General features: G+C 33.8%; 2 protein-coding genes across 2 annotated transcripts; both read left to right on the top strand.

Annotated features, from left to right (window-relative positions):
• Positions 1 to 2,897: 2,897 nt before the first annotated feature.
• Positions 2,898 to 4,604, top strand: LOC148615596 (uncharacterized). The gene is made up of 3 exons (XM_088581554.1): positions 2,898 to 3,004; positions 3,354 to 3,652; positions 4,299 to 4,604. Exons 1-2 carry the CDS (start codon positions 2,956 to 2,958, stop codon positions 3,635 to 3,637), a joined length of 333 nt encoding a protein of 110 aa, XP_088437680.1. The 5' UTR covers positions 2,898 to 2,955; the 3' UTR covers positions 3,638 to 3,652; positions 4,299 to 4,604.
• Positions 4,605 to 10,327: 5,723 nt separating this feature from the next.
• LOC148615595 (ATP synthase F(0) complex subunit g, mitochondrial-like) lies at positions 10,328 to 16,571 on the top strand. The gene is made up of 3 exons (XM_088581984.1): positions 10,328 to 10,488; positions 15,601 to 15,761; positions 16,345 to 16,571. Exons 1-3 carry the CDS (start codon positions 10,437 to 10,439, stop codon positions 16,483 to 16,485), a joined length of 354 nt encoding a protein of 117 aa, XP_088438110.1. The 5' UTR covers positions 10,328 to 10,436; the 3' UTR covers positions 16,486 to 16,571.

The raw sequence follows: 16,571 nt of genomic DNA, 5'->3' as shown, positions 1-16,571 counted from the left end.
AGCCTATGGGAAGTGGAATTAGTGGTTTTTAGCCTAAAGTTTTCTTGTTTTACGAACCGAAGAGATTTATAAATTTGTCAAGTACTTTTACGAAAGCCCAGTTTTCCTTTTTGTGTTTGAGGTCGAACTGGAGAAAGTTAGAAATGTTTTGTTTTTTTAATATAACAAGTATTTACGTTTTGTTACAATAAAAGACAACACACACAAAAAGAATATGGGAGCAACAATCATCAATGGTGTAAGAAGTAACGACCCCTAAAATACTAACGATAACAGAAAAGTATTCATTCGTTTTATTGATGTATTAATGCGAGAACAGACATAAAATTATGGATTAAAACACCCTTACTTAATTTACAAAAGCAAAAACACTGGGAATCTGTCTCCCCCACCCCCACAAAAAAATGCCAACAAAATGAATAGATAATATCAACAAAAGAAATGACAAAAACATGTTTTTGTTTCTCAAGCCGATAGTGCTAGGTAACAAATTTTATTTAGCAGACTGAGACATACACATTATCTAGCTGTCACCCTCCCCGTGATTATATAGCGATCACCATGAAGCTGTGGTATAAGAAAATAGCAGCCGCTAGATAGGTTCTTGTTTGTTATCCATTAAAAATATTTTAAGTTTCGAAGAAAAAGTTTATTTATGACCACAATGACAGCGAGGAAACTCACTGCTACGTATATTTCTACGGAAGACAGTTGAAGAAAAAAGTTTCTATCTCCATCGATTTTCTCACCAGTCCTTCAATCATGAATACGTGGTTTTATCGTGTCCTGTTATAAATATTTTGCAAAAGTATTATGTAATTTTGCGCATGTTTCGCGTTATAACGCATAAGTATCGGGTAATAATGCATTTTTTTTTTAAATCTACGAAAATCAGCTCAGCGGGCTTTCGTACTAGATGTATGCAGAAGAATGTTTGAGTTCGTATGATTACAAAATTGACACGCATTTAGACCATTTAGTACGACTTCTTAATTCACACATCACGAGTGACGAAATCACGGCTGTATTACTTGCCATTCTAACTATATATTTCATAAAGTTACACGTGACCTTTCAGTGACCCGGAGAAAAAAAATACTTTTACTAAAACATAGTAATTTTTTTCTTACAAGCAGCTGAGTTAGTAGAAAAAAATATGTTCAGCCATAAAGAATTTGGTTCATAGTACGAACTTTAGTTATGCAAAACTTGTTACACTAGGATCAGATAAACATCTCTGTAAACCACCTTTCCAGCTCATTTTCACTAAAATGTATTTTGGATTAAAGACATTTCTTTGATCTATTAGAGATGTTAAAAATCAAGATCTTTTTCCTACCAAAATAAATATCCAAACGTTATTCTGACTAATCATGCATCATATTCAAAATTATGACATCCCTGTACTATTCTGTACCCAATGTCATCGGAAGTTAAATAGATACTTCCATCTTAACCTTCATTTTCTAATCGTCAACATATTTCCCTATGAGTTGACTGTACAAACACGATCGTGTGATAAATTGTCTCTGATGTAACTATTGGAAACATTACTGTCATATGTGTAATTACCGTGTATTGATAGGTACGAATATCCAATCAAATGCTTTAAATAGAACTATTGTTCTTAAAAGTGTCATAACACTTGTAATTACTGACAAGATAAACGAGGTCGAGAGTTTTACTATCAGTTTCCATCTCTGTCAGACAAGGGTGCCCACTATGACGGCTTAACAATGTCAGGCAAAGCTACCTTATGACGTCATCTATTGAAAAAAAAAATCTCCGTGACATTTGATTTGATTTGCGAATGTATCGGGAAAAAGCAAAACGATACCCCGATTCTCTTTTTTTAACAACTTTCAATATGTCTTAAACACATTGTCGATTTCCATTAAATTTCATTGCAATGAAATGCAGATCCTATCGAGAATTTACGATACAGAAACCACCATTCCGTTATATTTTGCTATTCATAAGTCCGCGAAATGGAGAATAGATCGACCTTTTGTGACTTTCATTCAAACAAGAATGTTATTTTGTTGTCTTGTATTTAAGTCCTAAAACACAAGATAAAATTTATCAAAATTTATAAAAAGTGAAAGTCCCTGGTGTCGTATAAATCAGATAATCACGTATACATGCTAAAAATAAAGAAGTCCACATGAGCTCAAGCTAATCTATTTCATGTTTTTGTCAGTTTCAATAATTTTCATCGAAATATCATGTATGTACAAACACGACATGCCATACATCAAATAGGTGCTTTGTGTTGTTTATTATATTATGACAAAAAGGATTAGTTTTATGTGCAATTATCACGCCGTGCAATCACTTGTTCACATGTAAAATGTGTAAATTTTTATAGACATGATTCAACAATCTGAGATTTGCACACTGTCATGAATACAAAACCACAAGAAGTTTGAGTAATCTTAACAAATTAAAGGAAGGTCGGGAGTGAGCAATTTTAAAGCCCAAACGAATTTCTGTACGTCGCTTCTGGTCTTTTACGACTGAATGTCTGCCAGCGCACATTTAAATCCACTTTTTACCGTACATATATAAACAAAAATAAAACAAGCACAAATTTTAACTAAACATCTAACAAAAAAAATAGGAGTTTATTCATTTGAATTTTTCCCCATAATATTATAATTTCAAAATATAAATTTTCTACAATTGCCTTTATCCACATGCAACCAATGATTCCTATGAATTGAACAGTTAATTCAGAGAGATCTACTTATATCATGATTACATCCAAAATAACACTGACATAAAATCTGTCCATTCTCCATTAAAATGTCAAGTGATTTTTGCCAGAAATATAATATTTTATTGTCACCTTCTCTCACGCATCGATGAGCCTTATAAAGCAAGCGGGAAATAGTTGACAAACCATTCGGGTCAACAGGCGGCTCACTACAGTTTTCCGGGACAGAGCAATTCAAGATGAGGACTAAGGCATTAATTCTTTTCGCTGTTATAATTGGATGTGCTTGTAAGTTTTATTTTATCATTTGTTTTATATTTTTACGATAAGCATAAACTTGCTTTTTTGTACAAAAGATATGTCATGAAAAAAAAAAAAAAAACTACACGGATAAAAAAGACTCCATTGAAATTGCGAGCTTCTCTGTAACTCGTCGTCTTTCATGGTGTAGTTTATACTAATTGTAAGAATTGTAAGTAAATCGTTTTTTTCCTTATATGAACTAAAAGAAAAAAATATCTATATAAATAAAACACTTGTCAGTAATTGACAAAATCTTTCGTTAACCATAACAGGTCAAACAGACGCAGGTTACACTATTTTTACCGTATTATTACATTTATGTTTGTGGTTTCAGATGCCCAGATGCCACTAGCCATGATGTCAATGCTTGGTGGATCAAGGGCTGGTATGGGTGGTATAATGGGAGGTTTTGGCAAACTATTAAATAATCCTTACACATTGTGCAGAATGACGGAAAGTGTTAAAGCAGTACCGTGTAGATCAATGCCTCTTTTATGTGACGCTCAATCGATTAAAAATTATAAATTTCCTGGTCTTTTGAAATGTAGTCCCATGGGAATAGGATGCTGCTTGAAGGATGCCAAAGCTTTGGCCATGGCCAGATACCTGAACCGATAAAAAACAACTAGCAAGGTTAGTTTATCTATTACAGTATTTTCTTTTAACCTTTTTTTAAATCAACTTACATAATTAGATCACTTAAGTAGCTGACAATGAGTACACATATTGGAAATTTTACTCATTATTTTATTACCCTTTCTAATTTCCATCGATATTGTTCCAATCGTAGCACATGGGCATCCATGTGGCCTTTTTGAAATTTATTTTAATTTTGTTGACAGTATTGTAGTATCAATATATGACAATATTATATCAGATTTAAATCTTCATAGAACTCAGGAAAAAAAGTTTACTGATTTACTCTAGTTTTTCTAAAAACAAATTAATTGCCATTGTATTCGGTCGCATTACTTCTAAATGCATTTCATCACTACTAGATTGCCGTTCGTAAATGCACCATGATATTTTGGATATTCACCAGGTCGTATGAAAAGGATATACTGTTTACATTATCTGCGAATGTCTTTGGATAAAGATCAAAACGATATTATTGTTCTTTGTTTGTCTTTAAAATTTTCTAAGGCCAAAAATAATTCCACCCAGACTGATGCGTTCGTGATTGTTTAATTATATTCTTAGCATCAGTATTGTAAATATAATGTACAGGAACAGTATCAATTTTCTTGCTAATCTATTTAATTATATTTGTTTTTTTTAGAGAACCGGAAACAGTGATATCATTATTGCCGCCTGTACACATCCATAAATATGTCCATCTCCTGAGTCATTATCATCGTTTATTGTATTGTTCTTGCGATTCGGACCCGAAGAGGCACATCAAACATGAACGTCTAAAAATAAATGTCAAAAAACTGTTTTATGATGTTTCTTTGACAGCCAATACAATTAATGTCATTAAGTATCACGTTGCTAGCCAAATGGTTATTGATACTTGCATTTTTTTTTATGTCAAATCTTTTATTTATTCCTGATACGAAGTGGACAAATCAGTCATATTTGGCATGTTCTTACCAGAATAAACCGGTTAGAAGTTTTGTATTGTGTTTTATTCACAGAAACTTATCTATGATAAATGCCACGGTCAACATCTTGTGCTTGACTTCATAATAAATACACACTTATCGATAGTGAATGACGAGAAACGATAGGTTACTGAAAAAAGTCACGGAACATAAGTTTCTTAAATTACTTTTTAATTTTATGATTATTTTTTTTAAATAGAATGCCGTCCAGACACACTTTTAAATTAAATTAAATTTGATTTGTAACAACCTTTCTGATTGGTTGGTTCTCTTTGAGCAAACAAGGTTATTTTGTATAATCTTGATTGGTATTATGACGTCATTAACGTCGTTTGGTCCGCACTCTGTTATTCAAATAAACCAAAAGAAAATAATATTTTGATAACGAATCAATTACTACTATTGGACTGTCATCCATTAAAAGTGAAAATATAGGGAATGATCCTAATTTCCGAACAGGTTACCCGAAATAACATGATTTGCGACAGTTAACGCATACAATATAAAAAGTGTAAACTGACTAAACTAGGTTATTAGTTAAAATGTTTAAAAAATAAAAACATTCTTTAAAACTTAGTTCCGTTATGGTGTATCCATCTACACCATGAAAATTGATTTGTTCATGTATCATAGTTTTCCTTTCCTCTTTCGTTTACCCCGGACTTGACTTTTTATGAACAACTCGGCAGGTGTTTCCAGAAGGGCAGAGGACGCTTACCGTATTGGTCCACCAGGTCCATGCTGCCAGTTTTAGTGGAGTTCGAGTTGCTCATTTACTTTTGTCACTTTGTATATTCATTGTATTATTTTAGCTACTTTATGTTCTTTGTTGTGTTTGTCTAATTTCCATATCTGGTCTTTGTCCCTGGATTACATTCTTTTGATGTCCGCTAGAATTTTGGATTCCATTGATTACTCATTTACATAATAGAAGATTGACCTTCCGGGAATCAAGATATCAAAATCCTAATTTTATGTAAAATATCTGGAAAACATTTTAAATGGAAAAATCAGCCATTTTGAACTAGGTCACTAATTTTACGGAATGTAATATATTTTTGACAAAACTAACATCATTTGTTAATTTAATAATCTCGTTTCGCAAATTAAAATCTGCAATTTTATTAACCAAAACGAACATCATTTGTTAATTTAATAGTTTCGTTTCGCAAATTAAAATCTGCAATTTTACTAACCGGTTGTACCCATTCAAAATGCTGAAAACAAAATGTTCAGTTCATTTAAACTGCTTTTACAAAGGATTTCCAGGATTGCTGGATTTTTTTCATCAGGTAGTTATTTGTTTTTCTTCACTTTGGTCGCCTCCTTACGTGTTAGGGTAAAGAAACTGTATAAACGGTTTTAAATAGTAAATATTTTACTATAGTTCTGCCGATTTCAAAGAACGTCGGAACGAGCGCTTTGCAATATGGCGTATAGAGGAACGGAATTCCAACCTCTTACGTTGTAGGAGTACTCAATTTGGACACTTTAATTTTTTTCGTTTTGGTGTTTCTTTTGTTATACAATCGTAAGAAGGGGATTCCCCAGGATTTCAAATTTTCGTATATTTCAATAGTTATTGTCAATTGGTTAAAATACTATAATTAAAATAAGCTTTTTTATGATATAGTACGTACATACGGTAGTTTGTCTATCACAATTTCATATCCATTAAGGAGGAAACTTTAAAAAAATACTTCAATATGAAGAAAATGTAACTGTCTAGCATATTTATACTGTAAAAACCATTCTAGGCATTTCGATTTCATAAATCGATGTATTTCAACAAATTCTTAATTTTAATGTGACAAAACTCGTCTGACCTTTTCTTGTCGGAGTAGCGCCAATCCAGAAAATAGCTCGCCAGACAACCTCAACATTGCTGGAGTACTCAGACTTGTGAAGGAGTAATCAAGGGAACCAAGTTGGTTATAGCGGTAATCGAAAGAATGTAGTCCAGAAACAAAGACCAGACATGGAAAACAGACATACACAACAAATAACATAAAGTAACTAAAATCATGCATACGAAGTAACAAAAGCAAATGAGCAACTCGGACTCCACTAAAAACTGGAGCATCGACCAGGTGCACCGTTAGGGTAAGCGTCCTCTACTTTTCTAGAAACACCCGCCGAGTTGCTCATAAAAAGTTAAGTCCGGGAACAGACAAAAAAAAGAGACAAATCTCCTAGAATGAAAAATGTGAAATATGAATGAAATGTAATTAGAAAAATTAAAGTGACAAAAATCAGCTTGTCCACATACTCCCCAGCTGAAATGTTATCGTCTCGATAAACATATCTAGCGTATGAGACTCTACATACTCCCTTAGTACCGACCACCAAGTGCCGGTGACTTATTTGTTTTTACTCCCTTTATTATTATTTTTCCCGTAATCTTCCGTCTTCCTATCAATGATTTTTTTTTTGCGGAGAGATTCTCAGGCCTCTTACGTGCTCACATGTCCGGTACCATCTGAGTTTGTACCTAAAGTTTTCAAAACTCCGAAAAGGGCTGTAATTTTAAAATAGCTAACAAATTAAGAAAAAAGGTCAAAATATAGGACATTGTTATATCTCAGATTTGGTAGAGTGGTACAGCTTCATATGTTAAATAAGATCATACAAAAAATAAACCAAAAAACAATAAAAAAAAAACAAAAACAAAACAGAAACGATGTGTTGCCCGTTGCAATGGCGACCGATATTCCCGCCAAAATTTTAAACATGCTCCGATTCAATTGGAACTACTCGGATATTTCCGTTGCACTAAAAAAACAAGTACTATCTTGAAAAAAAGATAGCCGACGCAGTAAAATAAAATTTGTTCGTTTTGCTTATAATTTTCTACATTTCATTCAGGAAATAACACATGGAAGAGCGTCTTTAAGGTCAGAGGGTAAAAAAGCGAAACTATACCGACTGCATCGGAATAACTTTTTTCATTTGACTTGTGTAAGTAGAAAGTCTGAGAGGTCCGATTGGCTCCGATTTGGAAGAAATTTGGTATTAGTGAGAATGACATGTTGAGTTTAAATTTTAACATTTCAAGAAGATTCGAAAGTCCGCCGTTACCATGGCAACAAATTTTCCCACCAAAATTTGAAAATGCTCCAATTTGGATGAAATTTGGTTTCTTGAGTGAAAATTACATGCTGAGTCTAAATTTTGGAATTACAAGACCAAGGGAAAGTTGCTGTTTGATTTTCCCGCCAAAATTTCAAAATACTCCGATTTCGGACTTGCCTCACGTTTCACGAAACGTAAACGTTAATGTTTAATTAAATTTCAATCAAATTTTTCATAAACGCCGATAAAAATTGTCAAAACCCCCCAAAACTTGTTAAAGTATGCACACTATCGCCAAATTTACCGCCTTTGATCAATACTCGTAATGGAGAACTCGAGTTTGACGACAAAAACGCAAAAAAAAAAAAAAAATAATAAGGGTAACAACAAAATTACCGAACCGACTAATCCGATTCATACTCAAGTCTAAAATAAATCCGGAAAAATAGATATTACACCACAGGAGCTGCTGGTACCGCAATGATCCTGACTTGGAACAGGCACGAAATGGTGAGTTAAATTTAGGTTTTACAGCGCGTTAAACATCCCTCTTCCATTGCGGCGTGACGTGACTATACCAGTGGTGATTAAATAACATTTGCATGCTGTTGTCATAATCGGTAAATCGGCGGTGGCATCAGCACAAAGAGCATTTTACAACTCATACGTTATGCCAGAGCTTGCCGTAACTACACATACTTTTTGTATCGCGCTAGACTTCTTACAATTAGGCTTCTGAAACAGGATTATGTTGCTACAAGATTGAGGTCATCACTACAGACGATTTATGGTCGTCATCATGAATTTGTGGATCGTTACGGTGTATCCATCTGCACCATGAAAACTGATTTGTTCAACGTGTCATAGTTTTCCTTTCCTCTCTCGTCTACCCTGGACTTGACTTTTTATGAGCAACTCGGCTGGAGTTTCTTGAAAAGCAGAGGACGCTTACCCCATCGGTGTACCAGGTCCATGCTCCCAGGTTTTAGTGGAGTCCGAGTTGCTCATTTACTTTATGGTTACTTTGTGTGTATTATTTTAGTTACTTTATGTTCTTTGTTATGTTTGTCAGTGGATTACATTCTTTTGATTTCCGCTAGAATCATGGTTCTTCCCTTGATTACTCTTACATATCATTACTCATTGAGAAGAAGCAGTATTTACAACCGATGACTGATATCTAAAAAAGAATTTTGTAAGAGACCTTTTAAGACGAATTTCCTCAAACCCATTATTCAGGAGTCTGTTACAGAGATATTTATGGCGTTCAAGGAAATCAGAGTAGTTAGTACTTGCTCTAGCGTAGCGAATCAATTGCGAAATATAAACACCATATGCAGGAGATAAGACTAACATTTCAAGTGATTTTTTTTTCTGTTCTATAACTGATATTCCTAAATCCAACAAGACTCCTCCAGATATTGACAGGCGAACAGATTAAAGTTGATATTGAAAGTATATCTTTTAGTGATATTGAAACTATATTTTGTATTGAAATTAAAGACATTTTACAAACTTTACGAATTGGGAAAGCTGTAGGTTGTATTTCTTTAAGTCATCATATGCTAACAAATACTGCAAGTACAGTCTGTAATCCTTTTATGCACAATCTTCAATCATTCATTAAGAAATCATAGATACATCCATCTCTATGGAAATCTGCTAATGTTGTCCCCTTTCCAAAAAGGTGATAAATCAAACCCTTCAAACTATAGACCTATTTCTCTGTTGAGATGCTTAGGTAAGGTCGTGGGAAGAGTAATCTTCAAACATTTACATAATTGTATCTCAAAAATGGGTTGATTTACAAGTATATATCAGATTGTAAACAAAGAGTCATGATCAAAGGCTACCTCTCCGATGCAGGTTCCTTAAATGCGGGTGTCCCTCATGGGTCAGTTTTGGGACCTGTTATTTCCAATATATATTAATGATCTTGTTGATAATACGAGTCTTTCAATGCTTTTTGTCGACAATACCTATTCCATTTTTTTGTTCTTCAAACAATGCTTAGAACATATAATATAAATTAAATAATGTTCTTCATCATTTGTCAAACTGGTCCGAAAAATTGCTACTCGACTATAATCCATGCAAAACAGGGTCCATGCCGATCATTGTCATCCGGATCAGAATTTGCCTTAACCTAAAGGTTTTGGAGATAAATGCGAAAAACTTTTTCTGACCCTATGTTCTATTTTTAGTATCAGCGGTCATGTTTTTCAGTCAACACGGATCAAAAATCCCCACATCAGTTCTATACAGAACACCCTAAGGAACATTTATACAAAGTTTGATTCTAGATTGGATAAGTATAGAGTCATAGGAGAAGAATTTTGAAAAAAATATTAACGGACGGACAACGTGATGGCCATAGCTCACATGGCCTTTAGGTCAAGTAAACTATAAAGGGGGTCCAAGGCGAGCATAATTATTACCGAAATTTTGCACAGAATTTATATTCAAACGTTTGGACCCCATGCCATACATTCTGTACTGTAAAAATAGTGTAACGGATTTTTTTTTTAAAGTCGCTGTATGAATATTTGACACTTACGGGCTTAAATGTAAAAAATATAAATATTACTATAAAAATCCTTGTGACATCCAACATCTGTGACGAGTGTGATATTGTGGAAATGCAATATCAATCACACGCTTGAAAAATAAAAAGGACTTTTATCTCTGATAAAACACTTTGGCGATTCCCTCAGATCCAGGGCCAACATTTCAAGGGCACCATGGCGAAAATGTTAACGAGATTGACCGTTACTCTTCCAAATGCAGCCAAAGGTCAGCTGAAAAATCTGTGTTTGAAAATTTTGTATTCATTGAAAGAGAATGTGTATTAAACTATACACTAGTATTACACATTAAGAGTAAATTATTTAAATGACGCTTCGAAACCCCATGACACAAGTATTGACTATTGGTCAGAGAGTATATGATACAGGAGTACTAACCCCAAAAGGGATGAAGGGAGTACATCTCCCAAGACAGAGGTCAGAAGCAATTCTCGCCAATCAGCTCACCAAAATGTTATTCCTCAGTGGAAATCGTTGTATGATAGGGCAAAATATCAGCAATCAGAAGACTTTTTTTTCTTGACTTAAAGTTTGGGCATGAACTTGTTTCATGTCTACAGGAGAGGATAAGAACATGGTTAGTGATAATTACTTGCCAGCGAAAACTACTCCTTGACCACGGTGATTTGTACAAGTGATAAAACGCAAGATATACTAATATGGGGGTCTCTGTGGTATATGAGTGGGAGATAGTAGAAATAAGAATTGTCCCACCAATTTTCAAACACATGATTGGCAAAAACACTCGAAGTCTTTCACCAAATGACCACTTGGCATTTATGTGTAACCGAGAAACTCTTGTTGAACCATACATTCATGATGTTAAGTAACAGAATCAGTCATATTTGAAGAAATTGGGCTCTTCCAAACAAAATCAACAACAACTATGATCAGAAACGCCACCCTTATTGTGAAATCCCGCCCATTCACTGGGGAGATACCATTTGGAATCTCTTTCCTCCTTGGTCTGCTAAAAGATCAACTCCAATGACTTCTGGCATTTCCGGTCAGGAGGGTTGTTGTTAACGTGAGTTAATTGCCATCACTTGGTGTCCATTGTCATGTTCCTGGTTAACAATTTACTCTTATCCTTTGAAATGACTGGACCAGTTACAGTTACTACTATGTAAACTTGGTATGAATGTACCCCAGGGTATTCTGCATAGAACAGATGTTTGAATTTTTTATCCGTCAGAAAACATAGCCACCCTTACTGAAAAAAGAACTTACGGGTTAGACAGAAGTTTTTCACATGTATTTCCAAAACCTGTAGGACAAATAATTCGGGCTTAAGCACTTTTGAAGTCTAGATTGTTTCTCCAGTAACTGTAAAATGTGTTTTGAAATATAAAATAATTTCCCTACCGTAGTACCTGCCCAATTTTTTTGTTGCTGGTAGCAGGAAATAAGACTATACTTTTTTTTTTTTTGGTTAGGTTAAACCGTTTAGAAAACTTCTAACAAAGGGTTAAATTGTTTGATATGACTAGATCTATCTGTGGTAAAATTTTCATGTAAACTAAACTAAATTGCTAAACTATGTTTGAGTTATTGCGCTTTTTCAAAGTTTTTTTGGTTATTTTTAATGTTATTACTTTAAAAAAGCTTCCTCCGTGACACTCCAAAACCAAGTAGAACCAAGCTTGGTGCCAATGTTCCTTAAGGTAGTCAGCATAGAACTGATGTGGGCATTTTTAATTTGTGGAAAAACATGGCTGCCATTATTAAAAATGGGAAATAGGGGTCAGACAGAATTTTTTTTGTATATACATTGTATCTCTGAAACCATAAGGTTTAGCCAAAATCATACAGATCCAGGGTGCACCATATGCTGTGATGGGCCACTATGGTTTAAAAATCAGTATCATTGAATTGTCGTCTGCCATTATTCACTTTTACCAGTATTCGCTTACAATTATTTTATGCCTCAGAAATCCATCAATTACTGACTCAAGTTATATAAACTAATTGATTATGACAAATTTATGACTGAAGCCAATCTGAAGATAACTATGCCATTGCAGATAGGATTCATAATTAGCTATTAAGGGAAGTGTCTACCAGATGAAGAAAGTTGTAGAGAGCAAATCAAGTTCGAGTCGAAGTAAATTCCATCATGGCCAAATACACCTGGCTATTTATAAATGCAAAGTTGAATGTAGGTTGAATACCAAAGCATTTTAAATATAAAGAAATTAATTTTCCTAACCAAGGAACATATAAAATCCCAGAAACAATGTTTATTCCTTGCTAAAATACTTTGAATTGATAATATAATGGCTGACTTTTGTTTATACTGCCATGTTGTTCTCTTGTTGTGTGTCTTCTTCCAATGTCAGGAAAACACATGTTTTTGGCCAAAATATAAATAAGAAAATAGAAAGTAAAATTCTTATGAATAACCCTCCCTCAAAATCTAAGATTTACAGACATATTTTTTGCACTTCACGAAGGCCATGTGAGCTATCACTTGACATCTGTCATCGTCATCATTAACAATTTTTCATAACTCTTCTCCTCTGACACTTCATGACCAATTGGACCCAACTTGGCATGAATATTCCTTGGGGTATCTTGCTTAGAATGGATGTGGGGATTTTTTTGATGTGTCAAAAAACATGGCTGCCATTACTAAAAATAGAACATAGGGGTCAGACAGTAGTTTTTCACATATATCTCCAAAACCGTTAGGTTTAGCCAAATAAAAGTGTTCAGCATGATAAGATCTATCTGTAGTCCAATTTTCGTTGTAATCCATGAAGCCATGTTGGAGTTATTGCCCTTTTTGGATGTTTCTTTTGCTATTTTTAATCTTATTTCTTTCGAACATCTTCTTTTCTGACACTACGTGACCATTTGGAACCAAACTTGATATGAATGGTCTTTGAAGAAATACCATATCCTGTATAGAATTGATACGGGGATATTTGATTCCTTGAAAATCATGGTTGGTATAACTAAAAATAGAACATAGGGGTCAGGCAGTAGTTTTTCACATATACAGTGAAACTTCTCCAAAGCGGCCACCACTGGGACAAGAAAAAATGGCTGGTTTATGGGGTGGCCAGTTTTGTGAAAAATAGCAATGCATTCTGAGAGCTGTTTCCATTAATGTATACTATAACCCTACACCTTGTCGGTTTGTTGGTCGAGACAAATTTAATGCCAATTCAAAAATTTTGGCCTTTTATTACATTTCAAAGCTTGCATCATTTGTTAATGATTTGATTTTACAAACGGTACTGCTGACAAAATAATGTTTACAGTTTTGAAAGAATGTGTATTAAAGATCAGAGGGCTATTGATAGTAATTAATTATTTGTATTGTTTTCCTAAATTACCCATCAACAAAGTCTAATAATTTCACCCCTATGTTGTTTTGGCTTGGGTACAGGTCACATTAATTGGCAGTTAATAGATCGTAAAGATCATACTATTAAATGACCCCGGTTGCTTGACATGTGTACACACCAATTAACAGCCAAAATGTAATGTCTGGAATAATACTTGTTGTTTAAACTACTGTCCCCTTCAATTATCATCTGTCCACTGATGAAATGCAAACTGGTCAGTGAATGAATTATTAATTATGTAATATTACTTAATCATTTACAGTTTTGTTGACACATTTATTACAGGTGAACAATAACCGGGCGGGCGGAATTGAGAGGTTCTTAATTAAAAGATGTAGCTAAAACTGTGAAAAACTGGCCGATGTGCAGTTTTAAGGGGTGGCCAGTCTATTGAAGACAAAACACACAGGTTTTAAGGTATATCAGCCGGGACTTTTGAAAATGGCCCGTTTGAAGGGAAGACCGGTTTTCTGAGGGTCTGGTTTGGAGATGTTTCACTGTATCTCCAAAACCGTTTGGTTTAGCGAAATTCTTTCAATAGCTGAAATGACCCTTATTATTAGGACCTCGAAAGTCTTCAGTGATATAAGTTGTCAGACAAATCCTTGTAAGAGTTATTACCCTGGAAAGGGGAAAAATGATGGTTTTTTTTTTTTACAGTTTTTAGCCAATATCTTGACAACTTTGATAGGTATAAAGAAACTTAATTGCTGAAATGATCCTTATGGTAAGTCCTACCAAAGTCTTTCGAGTCAAAATTGTTGGACAACTACTTACTAAATTTATTGTCCTTGAAAGACAAACTTTAACTAGGTGAGTGATTCAGGCTCCTGGGAGCCTCTTGTTTTTTTGCCTAATCAAAAAGCTTTTGATGTTATTCAGTGGTGATCAAAGTCCTTTGAATAAAGGCTAAATGGTTAGAAATGTATAGTTGTATTTTGTTTTCGTACTTGTATAACATTAACGTACTATTTGCTGAAAAATTTTTAATTTTCCTTGTACAGTGGTCATATACAAAATTTCATCACATTTTTTTACTACTATTAATCAGAGGTTGCTGATATGTTGTCCTAAGCTTCCTGTAGGGGATGTTTTTGCACTCATGTGACAACAACTTCCAGTTTGCCGAAAAATCATGAATTTTCTTCATATCCTGATGGAAAACTTGGTATCACTAGTGAGTTGTTGGTCTTGTTCCCTTTAGATTTCATACAATTCTTAAGAATAGATTATTCTGTAAACTGGAGGTTACTCAATTTTATTTTCAAGGTTAGACAGAATTGTGTAGTTTGCAAGATCAGATTATCTCCACTTTTTTATGTAAAAAAAATATCCTTCTTTAAGGAGTAATCAAGGGAACCAAGGTTATAGCGGTAATCAAAAGAATGTAATCCAGGGACACAGACCAGACATGGAAAACAGACATACACAATAAAGAACATAAAGTAACTAAAATCATACATACAAAGTAACAAAAGCAAATGAGCAACTTGGACTCCACTAAAAACTGAAAAAAAAAATTAACAATTTGATCTACATTAAAAATTTGATCCTCCATCAGAGATGGGGCCCTTCTCTCTACTATTAGTAAATTATAAGGATAGAATCTAGGTACATTACAATTTCATTTATTTTTGACTTTATTGAAATGATTCCAATATTTTATTAAGTGATTTAATCATATTTCCTACTTTGGATAGTTGATTGTTGATTTCATGCATCTTTTTCTGCTGACTTACATTTTTTCTTGCAAAGGGCAGTGGATGTACATGTATCATAGCTAACCTTTTGGCAGTGATTTAAATCAGAAAAATAAGATTCCTGAAAATCAAATGGTTGCCTTAATACATGATGTGTGAAAACAGAATTAATACCACTCATACTAGAATGGGAATCTCCATGTCATGTACATGGTAGAAGTAAGAGAACATTCTAAATGAATAGTTTTTTCATCTTCTAATTTTCAGCTGCAGTAACATACAGTAGACCTAGACTACAAACCTTCTGGAAATATGCAAAGGTTGAAATGAGACCACCAACCTTATCTGAATTTGGTCAGGTTCAAGAAGGAATTAACAATATAGTCAAAGGAGTCACAACTAAGAGGTTTCTTCAACTGACAGTAAAGGTTTGTCACTTCAGATATTTCTAATTGCATAAATATATGAAGACTTAATACACCTACCTTCTAACTTAATTGTATGAATTTGAAAAATTCTTTAATTATTGATGCAAAGTACATGTAAAAAGCATGACTCTGAAATTATCAAATATTTTTAAAGGTCTACTTGATGAGGGTTAAGGATAGAAAGTGATCATGTCCTAAGATGTTCCACTTCTCGTTTCTAGATGATGGCATTTTCCATGTATTAACATTTGCTAATCACACACAAGGAGGGGAGTTATTTCCATATTCAGGGTATTTTGTTCAGGTTGAATAACTACACATGCATTATAAATAAAGTAATAGAATCAACAACCATAGCAAGTAGATTATGGAAATTTCTCACATCTAGAGAAATTACATGATCAACGAGCTAATGTTGTAGATTTTGTTTCTTTTTATTTTTCATAACAAAAAATTAGGCTTCATTTGGCATCTGTGTCATGGCAGAAATTTTCTCACAACAGTCAAAAAGATTGAAAATTAATTAAAAATTAGAGAAATGTTATATCTGTACCTTGCTTAAAAATTAATACTTTATTTTCAGGAGTCACTGATAAATGCCATAATCTGTCTTGAGATAGTTTTCCTATTTTTTGTTGGTGAAATAATTGGTAAAGGAAATTTGATTGGTTATTACATCCCTGGTGCTTGGACCATCCATGGCGAAGATTCACGTAAACATTAAACATTGTATAGACATCTCTAAACCGCTGTGTGACATTTGAAATGTTGTCAGATATTTATTACTAGAAAATAAATATGACAATTCTA

The sequence above is a fragment of the Perna viridis genome, chromosome 5 (genome assembly GCF_037379345.1).
Source record: "Perna viridis isolate PV_CMFRI_1.1 ecotype Kerala chromosome 5, ASM3737934v1, whole genome shotgun sequence".
NCBI lineage: Eukaryota > Metazoa > Mollusca > Bivalvia > Mytilida > Mytilidae > Perna > Perna viridis.
Note: the sequence above shows the minus strand (reverse complement) of the source record. Positions and strands in the feature narration are given on the sequence as shown.

What these genes read in the sequence shown, in the direction of transcription:
- LOC148615596 (XM_088581554.1), top strand. Translation starts at nt 2,956, where the DNA reads ATGAGGACTAAGGCATTAATTCTTTTCGCTGTTATAATTGGATGTGCT. An exon ending in TGTTATAATTGGATGTGCTT is followed by an intron (nt 3,005 to 3,353) that starts GTAAGTTTTATT and finishes TTGTGGTTTCAG; the next exon opens with ATGCCCAGATGCCACTAGCC.
- LOC148615595 (XM_088581984.1), top strand. Translation starts at nt 10,437, where the DNA reads ATGGCGAAAATGTTAACGAGATTGACCGTTACTCTTCCAAATGCAGCC. An exon ending in TCTTCCAAATGCAGCCAAAG is followed by an intron (nt 10,489 to 15,600) that starts GTCAGCTGAAAA and finishes TCTAATTTTCAG; the next exon opens with CTGCAGTAACATACAGTAGA. An exon ending in TTCTTCAACTGACAGTAAAG is followed by an intron (nt 15,762 to 16,344) that starts GTTTGTCACTTC and finishes CTTTATTTTCAG; the next exon opens with GAGTCACTGATAAATGCCAT.